General features: G+C 33.5%; 1 protein-coding gene, 1 non-coding gene and 1 pseudogene across 2 annotated transcripts; 1 reads left to right on the top strand and 2 right to left on the bottom strand.

Annotated features, from left to right (window-relative positions):
- Positions 1 to 539: 539 nt before the first annotated feature.
- Positions 540 to 9,377, bottom strand: LOC131052252 ((R,S)-reticuline 7-O-methyltransferase-like; annotated as a pseudogene).
- Positions 9,378 to 10,682: 1,305 nt separating this feature from the next.
- Positions 10,683 to 12,507, bottom strand: LOC131052273 ((R,S)-reticuline 7-O-methyltransferase). The gene is made up of 3 exons (XM_057986901.2): positions 11,661 to 12,507; positions 11,464 to 11,528; positions 10,683 to 11,381 (listed from the first exon to the last, which is right to left on the bottom strand). The coding sequence occupies exons 1-3, from the start codon at positions 12,415 to 12,417 to the stop codon at positions 11,082 to 11,084; spliced, it is 1,122 nt and encodes a 373-aa protein (XP_057842884.2). The 5' UTR covers positions 12,418 to 12,507; the 3' UTR covers positions 10,683 to 11,081.
- A 3,378-nt stretch (positions 12,508 to 15,885) lies between these two features.
- Positions 15,886 to 15,957, top strand: TRNAQ-CUG (transfer RNA glutamine (anticodon CUG)). Its single transcript has one exon. It is a non-coding gene; the product is annotated as a tRNA-Gln (tRNA).
- Positions 15,958 to 17,681: the final 1,724 nt, after the last annotated feature.

Consider the following 17,681-nt stretch of genomic DNA (forward strand, 5'->3'; position numbering starts at 1 on the left):
TACACTACGTATTCTTTAATGCGCTAGAGTCTTCCATTGTTTTTCCAAAGTTACCGCGTTTCTCACTTTTAGCACTTTTGCATTTTTACACAAAGAGCCCAAAAGCAATAAATTAAATCAAATTTTTTATGTTCATTCATATAATTATTAAGTAATTTTGCACTTGACATTTTTAGCCCATTTGAGTACTTGTCACATGATTATTGTCTACAGAATATTTAATACACTATTGGAAAAAAGGGTAAATTATTAGTTGGCTCCAAAAAATGCAAATGGCTCACTATCAAGTGTGACACTATGCACTACTATTGCAAAACAATAATCATAATTGTCCATATTTAAAAAATTAATCAATAGTACTATAAAATTCCCCAAAAACATTGGACAAACAATTGAAAATGACATCATCCCAAAATCACTGTACATAACTATCAGCCAATAGAAATACAATAAAAGAAATTTTCCATTGTTGAAAAGATAGATGTACATAAAAACAGACAAACAAATCTAACATATTTTAATTTTACACCATGCACCTACTAGGTCGATGAATGCATTAATATCTTGTCATCTTGTCATAACAATGAAGAGCCCCACATGGACTTTTTAACTTTATCTGTGCAAGTACATAATAAAGTTCATAAATCATATACTGCAGAAAAGCCCTCTTCATTATCACCACGGTGTGCAGTTGTCCTATCTTGGTGGGACCCATATGCTGCTTATATATAGCACAATGAAAACGTTTTCAGTACTCAGTGTTGGTGCACAGTTTTGGAGCGGTTTTATTGTAGACGACAAAAGTCGTATTTCACGACAAATGGATCCAATGCTTCTCTCCAACGACATTTCACGTGACTCACCGTCTTTCAAAGCTGGCTTTCACAGCCATTTCTTCCTTAACCTAAGGCAATCTGTTCCGCGTTAACAGGGAAACTATGCTTGGAATTTGTACTAGTTAAAAAGTACCTCCATTTCAATGATAGGGTTTAGAGGCTTAGGTACACATGAGAGCGGCTAGTAAGGAAAAGCTTCAATTACAGACTGTAACGCTGGTATGGTAATAACATTTAAACGATGAAATCCTCCTTCCTTTAACAGATTCTTCCACTCCTCCTCACTTCTTTCTTTTCCACCAGAGCTGTGAGCAATCATTAACAGATCAAACACAAGACCCAAACTAGGATCCAGCGCCGTCTTCTCTCGGGTGTTCAGAACCGTATCCACAATGATCACCTTCCCTGTCTCTGGAATTGCCTTTCTACATTGCTTCAGAGTCTTCACGCAGTCCTCGTCCGCCCAATCATGCATTATCCACTGCAAAATTTCAAGAAAATAACAACAGACCCATTGAAAACCCTCTTCTGTGCAAAGCGTCATACATGCAAAAAAAAAACAAGCAACGAATTCGATCCACCGACCTTCATGAATACAGCGTCTGCTGATGGCACCTCTTTGAACATGTCTTCTCCAACTTGCTTTACCCCGGCCAGCCTTAAACAGCACACACTAAGCCTTTGACCGCTTAGGTGGCTGTGGACCCAATCTTTTCACGTGACATTCCATTCCCATCCTTTCCGTCCAAATAAACGTCACCGTTAACTTTCGAATTCGAAGTGTTCCCGCCTGGAAGTTTCACGGTACGCAACAAACAGGTTTCCCTCTACATCAGTTTTTATTTGCAGCGTACTCCCTGCCTGTTCCAAAATGGGAACTTCGGAACAGGATAACGGAAGGGCATATTACAGCCGGAAATGCTCGGGTAGACATGAACGCAAAAATGTGGAACCATAGACAAGGCACGTGAACCGTTTGACAGAATACCCCAAAGAAATGCTATGATTGCAGGATATGCAGAAAGTGCGTCTGATGCAAAGCGTTTAGATACTTCCAACCGAATGCGATAAGCAGGTGCAAAGCTTTGCCAACAGCCCCCCACCCTCTGCGAAAATGGGAGCTTTGGAATATGGTATGGAATTTTGCCACGAGGTGTAGCTGCAATTGCCCTGGCAGACATGTATGCAAAATGTGTAAGCTTAGACAAGCCACGTGAACTGTGTAAATTTAGGGTTGAATCAAAAGATTTAAAACTTATTATTGTTATAAAAGATCAGATCATCTTGCCTTCTTAATGCTTTGGCAATGGTCCTTACAAATTTCTTTTATATAATTACATCACTATTTTGTAAAATTTTTAGGTTTGATCTATCGGTCTTTTAATATGAATTCAAAAGATTAGTTTAGTTATTCATTTTATTATAAACTATTCATTGATTAGCCATTTCTTGTATTCTTTTGTTATTTGATTGTTTTTATTATTTATTTCTGTGTTTTATTATTTTCTTAAAATTTAGCTTTTAAATTTAGAGAAAGAGAACTACACATACAATTCACATTCAAATGTGCATTAGTTTGTGTTTGTGCAACACACTCTTAGTAAAAACAATAAAGGTTGTTTTTGTGATCACATATAACATCCAAAGTATGAGCTACCAAAATTTGACAAAATATTTGTATTCATTAATTAAATATAGATTGATAAATAATAATTCAATGCTATATGTTTTGCCCTTAATTTTATGGAATCATTTTATTAGTCAAAAAATATGAACAATTGAATATAAGTTTTGGTTCAGCTTTGTCAAACTCTATGATAAATGCTAGCTATTGTATATGATAATGAGTGCTTTGAAGGGGACATGTGATCAAATGTAAATAAAATAGTCTCTTAACTTTTGGGTTTCTCAATTTCTATAGAAGTAATACTTTCTAAAGAGGTCTGCTATGAATACAATTTATTCTCAAAGATTGAAGGATTTCTTGGATATTGATTAACTTGGTTCTTTTAATGGTATGACTCACTTGGAAATTACTTTTGAACTACCCCATAGAATTTAGATTTTACACTAACTTATTTAGCCTTCTAATTTCAAATTTCAAGAATGACTATACCAAATATTTAGGTAATTCTAGTATTGATACATGTGATGCTTTAGTTGATCCAACACAAAAGAACTTGTTACAATAATCTTGGATTATTTTCTCCCATTGTCATGAGATTTCTATGAAGTTTGAACTTAAACAAGTTGCTACTAAAATAAAATAGTTTCTCTATTGATTTTGTAGTTGCAAGACATTATGAGCGATCACCAACTTCTTTGATCAATCATAGGTAAATTTTATTCCTCTTGATTAAATGGATGAATTCATGTGGACCAAATCTTCTTTGCAAAAAAGTAATTGGCAACTTGTGAAAGGAGGCTAAAGGAAAGCACCCTCAACTATAGTGCATCCCATTCATGTGACATTCACCATTTAATAGTGTCAATTTAAGCTAATGTACCTTTATTGGTCATTAGCTTAGTTTTCTTCAAGTTGGATTACAAGGAATGAAAAAGGCTAGCTAATGTGTTAAAAGAGTTGACCCTCATTAGTATGCATTTTTCATAGGGAATTCATAAGCCTTTCTTTCAATTATTCCTCATGAGATGGATGCACTTTCTCAATCCTTCCTACATATTATTTGAGATTTAGAGCATAGGTTTCCATATGAAGTATGGTGCTTACAATGTTCCATAATTGTATCTCAATGGGCCTAATATTCTCCTTATCAAATCTCAAAGTAGGATCACTAGTATGATTGCCTTTCATTTTTGTCCAAACATGCTATCAAGTGTCTTATAAATCTCTCAAAGGCTTGAAGATTTTATCTTAACATATCTTATGATTTGTGCATTAGGTGACGTAAAGGAGAAATCCTATTTGCAAGTGCACAAAAGTTACAAAAATTATAATTTAAAATAAGGATTAAGACTCAAATGCAAAAGAGTGAATTTTCTATTACAAATAAGGAAAATAATTTTATGAATTAAAAAATTAATAAATTAATTTTTTTAATTAAAAAAAAAATTATAATTCTCACTCATTATATCAATTTTCAACCATCATCAAGGATGCCTTGTTTTACACTTATTCCTCCTATTGTGCCAACCTCTTGTTATCAATGCCAATTGTAATTAACCACTATTAATTGTGCCATAGGCTCTTCCACCTCGACCATTCTCTTTAACAAAATGAAGTAGCTAGAATATGTCATATATGTAAGCTTGACTAAGTCTTTACTTGAAATTATCTTGAACAATAAATGTGAGATGTGGTGGTTGTAAATTAAAATCTATGCATCTCTAGCTTCTACCATCATTGTCTCCACTCAATATATCTTCCTAATAATATTAATGCATTGTCGGATGCATGATCATAACATGGGGTCTAGAAAATGTGTTTGCAACAACCTTTCCCAATTAAGAAAACTAACTTACATGCATGCATTGAAGTAGTCACAAAGTGTAAAATATTAGAGGCCCCAACGTCTTCTTTAAAATCTTTCACAATTTGAAATTGGAATTTTGCACCCTTCCTTTCCATTGAATAATCAATAGCTCTAATAAAATAAGATACAATTCAACTTGTGACAAATATATTGATGAGTGCTCAATATTTGATACTTTTCCACCCATCAATGATGATAGAGCAGGTATCCATCATCCAAGTTTGCCTCAGTTCTTCCATCACACACTCTATTTAGAATGTTCACTATTAAGAAGGGTGTTGTGAAGCTTTCATTCTCAAATGGGGAATGAGGAACCAATAACAATGTCATATTTGAACATCTGTTAAATGTAGTGAGAATGTGCCAACAAAATGGCATGTTATAGAAATAAAAAATATTGAAATAGAAGAATCGATCGCTTCTCATGATTGTGTATCAAAATTTAGTGCTAATTCCTTTGTCTTGGTAGAATTAGAACCTTATTCCATTTGATTTATAATATTTATGGTTTAGGAGGCAATGACACACTAGGTTGCATAGTCTCATTTGGAAATTTTTTATTTCTTGTGTTACTTCCATGTGCAACTTAGTTTCCTTAGTCTTCTCTATTAGGGTGATTTTGTCACAACCTTTTACCCATAGCCCACCTGTGTGAAAAAGTAAGAATAAAATCATCTAGCTACCACTATTTAATGTTTCTTGCGCATATGTGAAATTGAGTTTTAGTTTGTTGTGTTTTTTGGTAAACATTTTGGTATACCAATTTCTCTATTTTAAATTCTTTACAAATTTGAATTAGGAAAAAAGAAAATCTTCAAACTTAATCTAATATTTTGCAAGGTTATTACATGTGAAATTGATTATTTCCTAATTGGTTTCCTTCTAGGACCTATTCACACCCAACTCTTAAGTTTACATAAGTCTTGTGTAAGGTACACATATTATACTTCTCTCTTTGTGTCCCATATCATATGATTGTGACATTTAGCATAATCCTATATTTTATTCTAGTCCTACCTTAGATTTAAAGGCAAGGTTTCTCTTGTACATTTTGTATCTTGAGCATCTTTCCCATATTGTATTCATGTTTATAGTTTTGATCTTGCATCCTTATTTGGTAAAATAACATTTATTTTTTTCCACATTAGATAATCTCACGAAGTGTCTTTTTTCATTTCCATCATATGTGTAGAAGGTTATTTGGTATTACAAATTTCTTGATCTTGGTTGTTGACTTCAATATGATAAAAATATGAAAATTATCCAATATTTAGTTGGGAAATAACGAAGCAAATTTGAGAAAGAGAGTATAAAAACAAACTTCAATGTCCACCATTCTATGAAGAATGAAGATGTGCAATATTTGATAGACTTAGTACAATCTTATAATATTTCATATCTTCACATATTATAATGTCTAGTAAAGAAATACAAAAAGTAGATGAGATTCGGTGTGCAACAAAGGGTAACAAAGCATTGGATAAGGAATTCCCTTGCTCAAGGTTCAAAATTAATTGATGAATCTACTTTAGTGCATCACAAAATCTATGATGGTTTCAATCACATCATAGAGTTAAAAAAAAAGGAGGATTTGAGGTTGTTGAAATTGGAATTCACTTACCATTAATTAGAGAGATAAAGGTTGTAACTTTAAAATTATGTTAGCATAAAATATCCTTAATAATTCAAAATGCAGATTGTTTATTGAGTGGATGGATGCATTTAAACTAGAAAATTGAAGTAATCAACACTAAAGAGAAAGCAATTCACTAGTATAAACAAAGATACTCTCACAAATATTCAAGAGGTTATTGAGAAAATATCATTGATTTAATTTCAAGCTCCTAACATTGATATTTGAAGCCATATAGAATCTCTCTAAAACTTGAACCAAGACTCAAGAAAGTGAATGTGATTATTTGACATACTTAAGAGGCAAGAAATTTGAAAAAAAATGAGATGAAAATTTCATTACGATATAATAACAATTAGAAATATGTATAATTATGTTAAGAGGTGTAACCTATATATGCAATGGAAATAATGGGTGGATTGTAATGGTAAAAACATGTTTACAAAAACTCTTTATAGTTGACAAATTTTTTTATATGCATCATGATTAAAAATAATAAAGAATGTGCATTTAAGCCCGGACGGGTAGGTGAGTTGGCTTAGGCAGTGGGTTTGCTCCTCATCAGTCTCGAGTTCAACTCAATTCTCGGGTTTACTGGCTTGAGGTTGTAGGGATTGGGGATACCCTAGGTAACAAAAAAATAAAATAAAGAATATACATTCATTTATGTTATTCCTTCTTGTATTTTCCATTTAGACTAAGGAATCTTGGGCATTTATGTAGTATGTAGTATCAAAATGCCTTTTAGTTCTAACAATATCTTTTAAATTATATTTAAAATTAATTTATTTGCTTTATTACAACTTTGTAGATGTGGCTTGATTAATAACAAAATTTGAAAACAAAACATAATGAAGACTATAAAAAAATAATATGTTAAATAATTTATTGAAGATGACAAGGAGAACAAGTGAGGAACATATAGAAAGAGGAATGAAGAAATGTTAGGATGATAATGATATAGAGAGACATTTTAAAGTTAAAAAAATCGTAGTTGAACTATAATAATAATAAGATTGTAAATAGAAGTGTGTTTAAATCAATTTATTAGGACAAAAGCAACTATTATAGGAACAAAATTATGAAGTAGTTCAAAGACATCAATAATTGAAACTAAATGTTGAACTTAATTCTTAAGGAGTGAATTCAATGACTTCTTGTGATTGGGATGATAACAAGTTATGGTTTATTTCCTTGAAAACTTTGTTACAATTTGAAATTCTATTTAATAAATTTTATTTTCATAAGTTTTTAAGAAACAGTTGTGTTAGAGTTGATCAAACTCAATGTTCTACTTGATCAAATTTGCACTTGCATTTTATTTCAAAGCATAGTTTCCTTATAAATAATGTAAAATTATTATTCAAAAACCTCGATGCAAATTTGTATAGTGTGAAAATTGTATACACATTCAAGTTTTAATTGTGAATATGGTGAATTTTTAACTCACGTGTTATAACATAATTTTTTATCATATAAATGATGCCAAAAATTTTTTATCAAGAATAAAACCAATTTATTCGTGATTAAATCTACCAAAAAAAAAAATTATCATTGTTCAAAAAAGAGCTCTTAAAGACCACAGAAATTCAGTCATAGCATGAAGACACCCACATAAAATTCATTCCAAATCCATGTTAAATCCACAGGAACATATTGTCCCTAGCATTCATATATAATATAAAAGGTGTGGCAAATGCAGCGACAAATGATTTACCATTTATATATCCCATGTCCAACCATGGTCATCCAAAGTGTTTGAAACTTAGGAAAACAAACCCATTTTTGTTGATACCTTGCAATCAAAGCGTTCCATTAGAAAAACTGTGCTCTTTGAGGCATTCTGTCAGATAGTTCAGTTGCCTTTGTCTACGATTCCACATTTTGCATATCCTACATTCAGCTTATTCCATGAGAACAAATTTCTTGGAGGCGTGATGTCAATCAGTTCACGTGCCTTGTCTATGCTTACACATTTTGCATACATATCTGCTAAGTTTTGCATACATTTTGCAGGCTGTGAGAATGTTGACTTGGGTTTTGGACTCTGTTTTACACCTGCAAATCGCATTTGGCTAAAAGTTTGCAAATCCTTTTCAACGAATGCATTTTGTGTATATCCTGCAATCCACATTTTTGCATACATGTTTATCAATGCATTTCTAACTGCAATATATGACAATGCCTGTTTGAAACCTTCGGATATCGCACAAACTAGGAGCAGGCGTGAAAATGAAAAATTCGCACACGCTGGGAGCAAGTGTGAAAATGAAAATTGCTGGACGGGAAATATGCATATCGAGATTGACTGGGCGGGAGAAACAATTTTAAAGTTGCTGGGCGGGAGAAACAGTTTTAAATATTTCAACTTTACGGGACTAACGGGAGATGGGACTAACGATGAGGGAATGGAAAAAGAACTCAGAGGCGGACCCACATAGAACAGCACACACTAAGTCAAAGTGTGTGCTGTTTAAGCCAGCCCCTTTACCCCTGCATTATGGAAAACAAGAAGATTTTGAGTCCATAAAAAAAAAAGCGAGTCCATTTAAGGCCAATCATTTTGTTGCTACAAGAACCATAAGTTAAGTTATTTATACCGGGGAAATGGGGAGCAGTAGCTATAACGTGGGGGAGATCATAATTGATGCCATTTACAGTTGGATAGGCCTTAACGATCTCTGCAACGGTCATTCCGATGCCGCCTACGACGTCCACCAAGGAATTCAAGCCCCGAAACCCCTTTTATTTAGACAAGATGGCCTTTATCACGATGTTGGCGTTGCAAGCCATTGCTTGATTGAAGAGGCGGTTGTAATCAGGGTGCGCCGCTGCGTAGTCCCAAATATGAAGGCCATTAGCCTTTTCGAAGGCCACGCCGCCATCGAGGACGCACTCGTTGAAACGGTGCCACGGCGCTACGCTCGTCACATCGTTCTGCATGAGTAGCATGGCAGTCATGGAGAGCGACGGCGCCGCCACGCCGTCTTTTAGCATCCATTTAGAAGCTGGCGTTAGTCCGTAGCTCATTTCATTCCCGCCCCCGCTCATTTCGGCCCTGAAAAAGTTCTTGGCAACGAGGAAGCGCAGGATTCTGAAGAGGCAATTGACGTCGGGCTTTTGGGTGGGAAGCTCCGCTGCGATTTGTGAGAGGGAAAGCGTTGCTTTGGGGCCGTGGCGCGCAATGATGTCGGGGATTCCGAGCAAAACAACGGACTTTACTGCCAAAGACTCCACAAACGCAAAATTATATTTCCATGGCTCCGCTTGCCCGGCTAGTTCTTCTTCCTCACTCTCGAACATGCCATCACAGATTTCTCCATTGTTGGAGAGCTTATCAGCTGCTGGACCATCCATATTTCCAACTTTGAGATATACGTGTTAAGAAGGGCCAAGGATTACAATACATATAGAGATTGGGTTTGTAACGACAGAGTGGCATAATCTTGGGAATGCGAAATGTTTTTGTTTTTATAAAACGTTTTAAACGTTCTAGAAGATGGATTTATGGCTTCCTCGTTCCATGGTTAATCTTGCAACATCGACCGTTCAAGACTTTGACTCCGTTTAAATGCGTTATAGCAATCATTTTATTTGGTTTGATCCAAAACTAATTTTGTTAGAAGCGAAAATATTCAATGAACAAAGGGGAAATTTGATGTTATTGAATAAATCAATTTACAAACGTGGCAATCAACTTGCATATGGAATGGACTAAACTTACTAAACTTATTGCAATAAAGAGTAGGTTAATTATTATTTTTTAATCAAAATTAAACTTAAAACCATAAAGTATGGCTATTTAAAAACTATATAAAAAATAACATAATTTATAATTAATATGTGAAATTCTTCTTTTATCCTTATTCTTTTCCATTTCTCAAGCTTTTCTATTAAATTGTTGGCTGCCACCTAAACCCTTTGATCTTTATTGTCCATTGCCTCACAGAGCTCATTGACCTTGTCAACAAGCACAAGGAAGCAAAGTCGTCTGCCTCTGGGTATTTAACAATGCATTCAATAATGTGAGGGGCTAGGGGGTTTGGTGAGTTGATTTTGATGTTATTGTGTAGTTTTTAATCTCTTTTGTGAGTTGTTCAACTAGTTAAGGAGCAAATCAAATCACAATGGAATCATGGATAACATTTTGAGTTGATTTGATGTTATTATGTTGTTTTTAATTTTTTTTCTATGACTAGAAATCATGTTTCTTGCATTAGTTTTCATTGGCATTTTCAAAGCATTCCTTACAAAGATAATACATGAATGATATATATTTTTGTAAAACATAATATATATATAACTATATAATTACATACATTTTGAGTGTTTCACTAAAGATGATTAGTAATATATTGCTAGTATATCTTCTTTATGTCATTTTGATAGAGACCTTAATAGAATATTTAAAGATAATTTTAGATCTTTTTATATTTATCAATCTTTTTTATATCACTTTGACAAGAATTTAGATTAGAATATTTAAAGATAATTTTGTTTATAATACATCAATGTTAAAGTACACTTTAAAAATTATTAAAATAAAAAAAATAGATATATTTTTGAGTGGAGAATCATTCAAACAAACATCAAGATTCAAATATTTAAAGATGATTTCATAAAAAAAAATTGTTAAAATAAAAAGAGGTGAATATAGTACTATGTCTAAATCGCATCATTGCACACTTGAAAATTTTGTCAGAACTCTGTGAGACACTGTGAAAATAATAACAATGAGGAGCCTCCCATTGGATCATATAACATTCATATACGATTAAGGAACCAAAAGTAATAGATGTAGACAAAGCCCTCTTCATTATCACCATGGTGTTCAGTTGTCCTATCTTGGTGGGTCCCATATGTTACTTATATACACAAGATAGAAAACGATTTTCAGTACTTGGTGCAGATTTTTTTGGCGGTTTTATTGTGGACGACGAATGGATCCCATGCTTCTCTCCAACTACACTTCACGGGCGGGCTGTATTCCCAAGGTGGTTTTCACACCGATATCTTCCTTAAGCTAAGGCAATCTGTTCCGCGTTAACAGGGAAACTATGCTTAGAAAAATACCTCCATTTCAATGGTGGGTTTTAGAGCCTTAGGTACACAGAGCGGCTAATAAGGAAAAGCTTCAATTACAGACTGCAATGCTGGTATGGCAATGATATTAAAACGAGGAAATCCTCCTTCCTTCAACAGATTCTCCCACTCCTCCTCACTTCTCTCTTTCCCACCAGAGGTATGCGCAATCATTACCAGATCAAACACAAGACCCAAACTAGGATCCAGCGCCGTTTTCTCTCGGGCGTTCAGAACCGTATCCACAATGATCACCTTCCCTGTTTCTGGAATCGCCTTTCTGCATTGCTTCAAAATCTTTACGCAGTCCTCGTCCCCCCAGTCATGCATTATCCACTGCAAAATTTCAACAAAATAATCAAAAGATCCATTGAGAAACCCTCCATACAAAAACAAGCACCGAGTTTGATCCACCGACCTTCATGAATACAGCGTCTGCGGAAGGCACCTCTCTGAACATGTCTCCTCCAACATGCTTTACCCCTGCATAATGAGCCCAAAAAAAAACAAAAAACAAGAGATAGAGAGATCATTTTGAGTCAATCTAAGAAAAAACGAGTCCATTTAAGGCCACCCGCTTTGTTGTTACAAGCAGTATAGTCAAATTATTTATACCCGGGAAATGGGGAGCCGCAGATATGACGTGGGGGAGATCATAGTTGATGCCATTTATAGTTGGATGAGCCTTCACGATCTCTGCAACGGTCGTTCCGATGCCGCCTCCGACGTCCACCAAGGAATTCAAGCTCCGAAATCCCTCGTATTTTGACAAGATGGCCTTTATCACGATGTTGGCGTTGCAAGCCATGGCTTGATTGAAGAGGCGGTTGTAATCAGGGTGCGCCGCCGCGTAGTCCCAAATATGAAGGCCGTTAGCCTTCTCGAAGGCCACGCCGCCATCGAGGACACACTCGTTGAAACAGTGCCACGGCGCCACGCTCGTCACGTCGTTCTGCATGAGTAGCATGGCAGCCATGGAGAGCGACGGCGCCGCGGCGCCGTCTTTTAGCATCCATTTAGAAGCGGGCGTTAGGCCGTAGCTCACTTCATTCGCGCCCCCGCTCGTTTCGGCCCTGAAAAAATTCTTGGCAACTAGGAAGCGCAGGATCCTGAAAAGGCAATCGACGTCGGGCTTTATGGTGGGAAGCTCTGCTGCGATTTGCGAGAGGGAGAGCGTTGCTTTGGGGCCATGGCGCGCAATGATGTCGGGGATTCCGAGCAGAACGACGGACTTGACTGCCAAAGACTCCACAAATGCAAATGTGTATTTCCATGCCTCCGCTTGTCCGGCGAGTTTTTCTTCCTCGCTCTCGAACATGCCATCATAGTTTTGTCCATTGTTGCAGGGCTTATCAGCTGCTGGACCATCCATATTTCCAACTTTGAGATATGGTACACGCTTACAAGGCCCAAGGATTACTCTATATATAGCGCGATTTGGTTCTGTAACAACAGAATACCATAATCTTGGGAATACGAAATGTCTTTCTTTTTATAAAACGTTTCAAACATTAGAAGATGGAATTTAGCTGGCTTCCACGTGCACCCCAATTTACTCGTTCCATAGTTAATCTAGCAATCATTTAATTTGATTTGACCCAAAACTAATTTTTTTAGAAGCGAAAATATTCAATGAACAAAGGGGAAATTTGATGTTACTGAATAAATCAATTTACTGAAGTTGCAATCAACTTGCATATGGAATGGACTAAATTTATTGCAATAAAGAGTAATCATTTTTTTTAGTAATATCAAAATTAAAATCAATATCACAATGTATGGTTATTTAAAATCTATCTAAAAAACAACATAATCTAAAATTAATATGTCAAATTAAAATTTATCATAGAAAAAATTTCATTAAAAGAAATCTATTAAATATAAAAAATACATACAAAGAATTTGAGAAGAAAATGAAAGTATACATTGATATCGTATATGCATTTAGGAGTAGAAAAGATAAAAGATGTAGAAAGGGAACAAGTGTTAGTCATTAAATGTCAATACTTTTGATCATGTAGAGAACACAAGGCCCCTCTGTTACTGTTGGGCTAAGCTTAATTGGAACACTATCTTGTCATACTTTCGTTAGTTTTGTGACATGAAAATAGTGTGGATCAATGATTTTTTAGTAGCAAATATTCATCAACAAAGGCAAGTCCATTTTCATCAATTTAAATTTGTTGAATATATAGGGGGGCAAATAGTTAGATTTCATGATTTATTGATCAAATGCATGTTAACTTGTCACCAATAATTTATAAGGCATTTATAAATAATATGTATGTTATAGTAACCTACACATTTTGTAATGGGGATTTAGTTAGAATTTTGGAGGCATGTTTTAATTTACCAACATATTTGGCAATAGTAATAAAATTTCACTATATATAAGGACCAATTTTGCCAATACCAATATAATGCAATGCTAATTATAGGACCAAAATTATCTTGAAGATTATAACATATGTTTTTTATCATGGCCTAATTTGTCTATAATTCACCAAATTTTTACTACATTTTTTTACAATCATGTGAGGATTCACCAAATTTGTAGTCCACCATTTTACAATCCCATGAGATTCACTAATTATGAAAATGTATTAAATACAATTGAAACTCTAATTTAATATTTTACACATCAAGTTCTTCTTTCAATTTAGATCATAGACAAGCTACAAGTACATGCATTAGCAAGTCAGTGAAAGACAAGTGATAATTTATTTAATTTTTTATAATATAATATTCTTCATATTAATGTATCTCTTTGCTAATTTGGTTTTATTGTTACACGCGAAATTGAGGAGGGAGACATCTAATCCCTAAGGATATATATTATATAATTCATTCTTGTTGATTTTTTTGTTTACTATTGATTTTTATTCTTACATAATACAAATGATATAGAAAACTACCAATGTTGAGCCTTTGATAGTAAATTATGAGCTTAAATAAAAGGATATTCTTTTTCTTCCCCTAACTCATGAGAGATGTCAAGAAGGAACAATTTTCTTGAAAGTGGTAAAGAGATTTTATTAGAACTTAGGAATATAAATTCATATTTTGATAATGTTTCTGATCCATCAAATATAGGTCAAGAAAAAAATTGAATTTAATCTTTTTTCCTTTGGTGGGTCACAATATTACTAGTCAACTGAACCGATTGATAAAAATTGGAACCTTGTTTTGGTATGAGCTATATATTATTGGTTGCATTGGTAAATCTTGTGAGCAACTCTTTGCCTCTCTTTGTCTCTCAATACAATTTTGTAAATTTATTTTTTGTTTCCAAGAAATTATATATTTTATTATAAATTATTAATAGTGGGATCTCCATCAACTCTTGTAACCCATTATATGTTTTACATGAGCTAATGATGTTACTAAATTCAAATGAATATGTATTAGTTTTTCTAGCTCTTTAAACTTGGTTGATAGATTCAATTCTATTTTTTACTTTATCAAATCTAGAATGGTGACTATCTAACTCAGTTAAGTTTGGATTTATGATATTATGAGATTGAATTCCTTATTTGGACTGAAAATATTAAATAGCATATGAAAAGAAACACTAGTGAACTTAATACAAATACCTTGGATATTATAAGTTCTAAATCATGCCAATTTGTAAGGATTAATGTGAGGTGTTGTTGGAAAATGAAGAATCTCTTAATGGTTTCTATTAAAACAAATTTATTTATGCTAATATCATTTATATGAAGTCCAATGGCCATGCTTTCACCCACATCTATGAATGAAATAGTTACATTACCTCAAGCCTTTAGGGATCACATGTATAGTGTTGATATGTTTTGGGATATGCGTCACTGATTCCATCTAAGGTATTGACGTCATCATCCTTTTTTTTGACCTTTGTAAGTAGACATTATTTGAGCATGGTACTTAGTAGTGGAATTATTATAAATCTTGTGCATGTCACACCACTTAGCAATCTTGGATGGTGTACTCCTCTTTAAAGAAAATGATTCCTTTTATGTGGTGGTTTTTTTCCTCTAATGTTTAGAAGTGTATTCCTCCTAAATGGTTGTTGTGTGGTTGTCAGTTTCTCCCATTCTCTTGACTTTAATTAACTTTAGTGTAGAATAAATGGCATGTATAATTGTGGTACTTGAGGACTTGATGCTACTCTAATTCACATGAATCCAACCTTGCATAGAGCTCATAAAATAAACTGGTGTAAGCTTCGATTGATTAGTCATGCCCTTAACATAGTTATGACATTACATGTGGTGGTCAACATAAACATCTTTAGGATAATACTAATCTTTGAAGGCTTCTAGGAATGGGTTCTAGGTTGGGTCAAATTTAAGTTTTGTTTGGTCTCCTCCCAAAATGAATGTGCTTGCCACTACTTCTTGACGGGTAAAAGACATTTAAGAATACAATTTCGATTCTCTCCTCATTAAAAAATCATATGAAAAAGTAAAATTCTAATTGATCTAATTGATTATCTGTAACATTTGTGTTTAACTTACCTACAAACTTAACAATATTTATATTTTCTTTAAAACTAAAGAAAACTCAACCTCTAAAATCTATCTTTATGTAATAATGACTTAAATGAAACAACTTGTTTGAGAACCTCTAGACACTAGATGAACCAAAAATAAATTAAAAAAATTGCATCTTCAATTTCACGATATCATTATATTTACCATACTCTTGCTACGGATGGATGAAGGTGGGAAAAAGCGTAAGTTTGAATAGTTTGATTTTAGGGTTAAGGAAAAGCAATTGTGAAAGATATTTGAGCTGGTTCTCGAGAGAGAAAGCATGATTTAGGATAGCAAACTTTTGTATGGAAATAAAGACACAGGTTGGTCCCATGGTCTAGTGGTGAGGACATTGGACTCTGAATCCAGTAACCCGAGTTCAAATCTCGGTGGGACCTCATTAAACCGGATAGACCTTTTGTGAAATTTTAAATAGTTTTTCCTACTATTTAGCTTTGTCAACTTTGAATGTGAGAGGTCTCGAGTTCCATTCTCATAATAACCCTTATGCGACTGTTCTACTATAGTTTCCTTTCATTCTTTTTACATTACAGAGTGCGTGCAGGTCTTCAAGCTCTTCTTTTTAGTATCTTAAATCCACCATTACGGAGCTTTAGGAAAGGAATTGCTAATATTATTTGTATAAAATGTTTAATCATTTTTTAACTTTTATTTATGAGATATATTCCTCAATGTTTATTAGTTATGTATTGAATATATAATATTATATTATATTATAACACATCTTTACATTCTAATGAATCTTGTAAAATTTAATGTGATCATATGATGTAGATATATATTTGTTATAATTAGATGGGTTTCATAACATATATTAATATGGAGAATATTTATAGCTTACCAATACCATAGTGTTTAATAGTCACGATATTAAATAGTTTTATTAGTGCCATAGTTCTAATTGTCCTCTTAATAGTTGATTGTACTTTCTGAGATCCTTTTCATAGCATAATATCAATTCAAAAAAAATAGTTTTACTAAAAATAATAAAATAGATGCTTTAAAAATTATTTCACTAAAGAAATAAGTTCTCATATGTGTTCATATGATCACCATCTTCACACGAATAAAGGACAAGGTTTTCAAATTAAAAATCATTAGTTGTGTTAACAGTTATCTCAAATATATCTCATGGAAACAAACTAATTGAAACATGGTACAAGTGTAGGAAATGTGCACCTAGACACCCTTTATATTCCTTGAAGTATACAAGAGAGAATGGAGATAGGATTCAAGAACTAACATGAGTATTTCTTACAACGATTTACAAATGATAACTTACAATGTCATGGAAGAAATCAAATTTGAAATAGACATTCTCATATTAAACATATTTTTTTTCATGAATTTAACATTATAGATTTCAAATAGTTATAGACAAAACCCTTGTTGGCAAGAGACACTACACAGGTCATCTGGTGTTGTCATTGATGGCAACCCAAGTCAGTGCACCCATCCACACTGTTGTATGTGATCCTACTGAAAACCAGATTCAAGATTGATTCAAGTTCAGCAAGCTAGAATAGAGCATCTGATAGTGTTGTGCATTTTAGTTAATACATCCTTTCTGGTTATCATCTTGTGTTGCAGATTTGGTTGTAGGTTCGTGGATGTCTGGACAACCTTATTCTAGATTTTTACCCTCTGATGATGATGTGTTCGAGTTAGAATCTCTGGTGTATCGGTTTTTAGTTTATCAGTGCAGGGAAACCAACTTTTGTGGATAATCCTTATGTGGATTGTGTGGATCAATTTTGGTGATTATTTTTGTGGTGTTTAGTCTAATGGTTGTGGAAATGTGTGGATAATTGTTTTGGTCTGCATTGGTATTTTGATTTTTAATTTAGCCGACAGTATGTACACGTTTCATAATATGCTAAGTGTTCTTGAAGCCAACATGTGGTTGATCTAATATCTTGTTGCAGATATATATATATATATATATATATATATATATATATATATATATATATATATATATATATATATATATATATATATATATATATATAAAGCAATGTATTTGATCATTTTTAGTGTGAGTAGTGAATGCAAAAAGGTGTTGGTGACCGATTGTGCGTAGTTGCACATGTGCAAATTA

Source organism: Cryptomeria japonica, chromosome 1, assembly GCF_030272615.1.
Source record: "Cryptomeria japonica chromosome 1, Sugi_1.0, whole genome shotgun sequence".
Lineage (NCBI taxonomy): Eukaryota > Viridiplantae > Streptophyta > Pinopsida > Cupressales > Cupressaceae > Cryptomeria > Cryptomeria japonica.

Bases quoted from the DNA above. Each gene is read 5' to 3' on its own strand.
- LOC131052273 (XM_057986901.2), bottom strand. From the start codon at position 12,417: ATGGATGGTCCAGCAGCTGATAAGCCCTGCAACAATGGACAAAACTAT. The intron at 11,529-11,660 runs GTATAAATAATT...CTCATTATGCAG, and splicing joins TGCGGCTCCCCATTTCCCGG to GGGTAAAGCATGTTGGAGGA. The intron at 11,382-11,463 runs GTCGGTGGATCA...GAAATTTTGCAG, and splicing joins CAGACGCTGTATTCATGAAG to TGGATAATGCATGACTGGGG.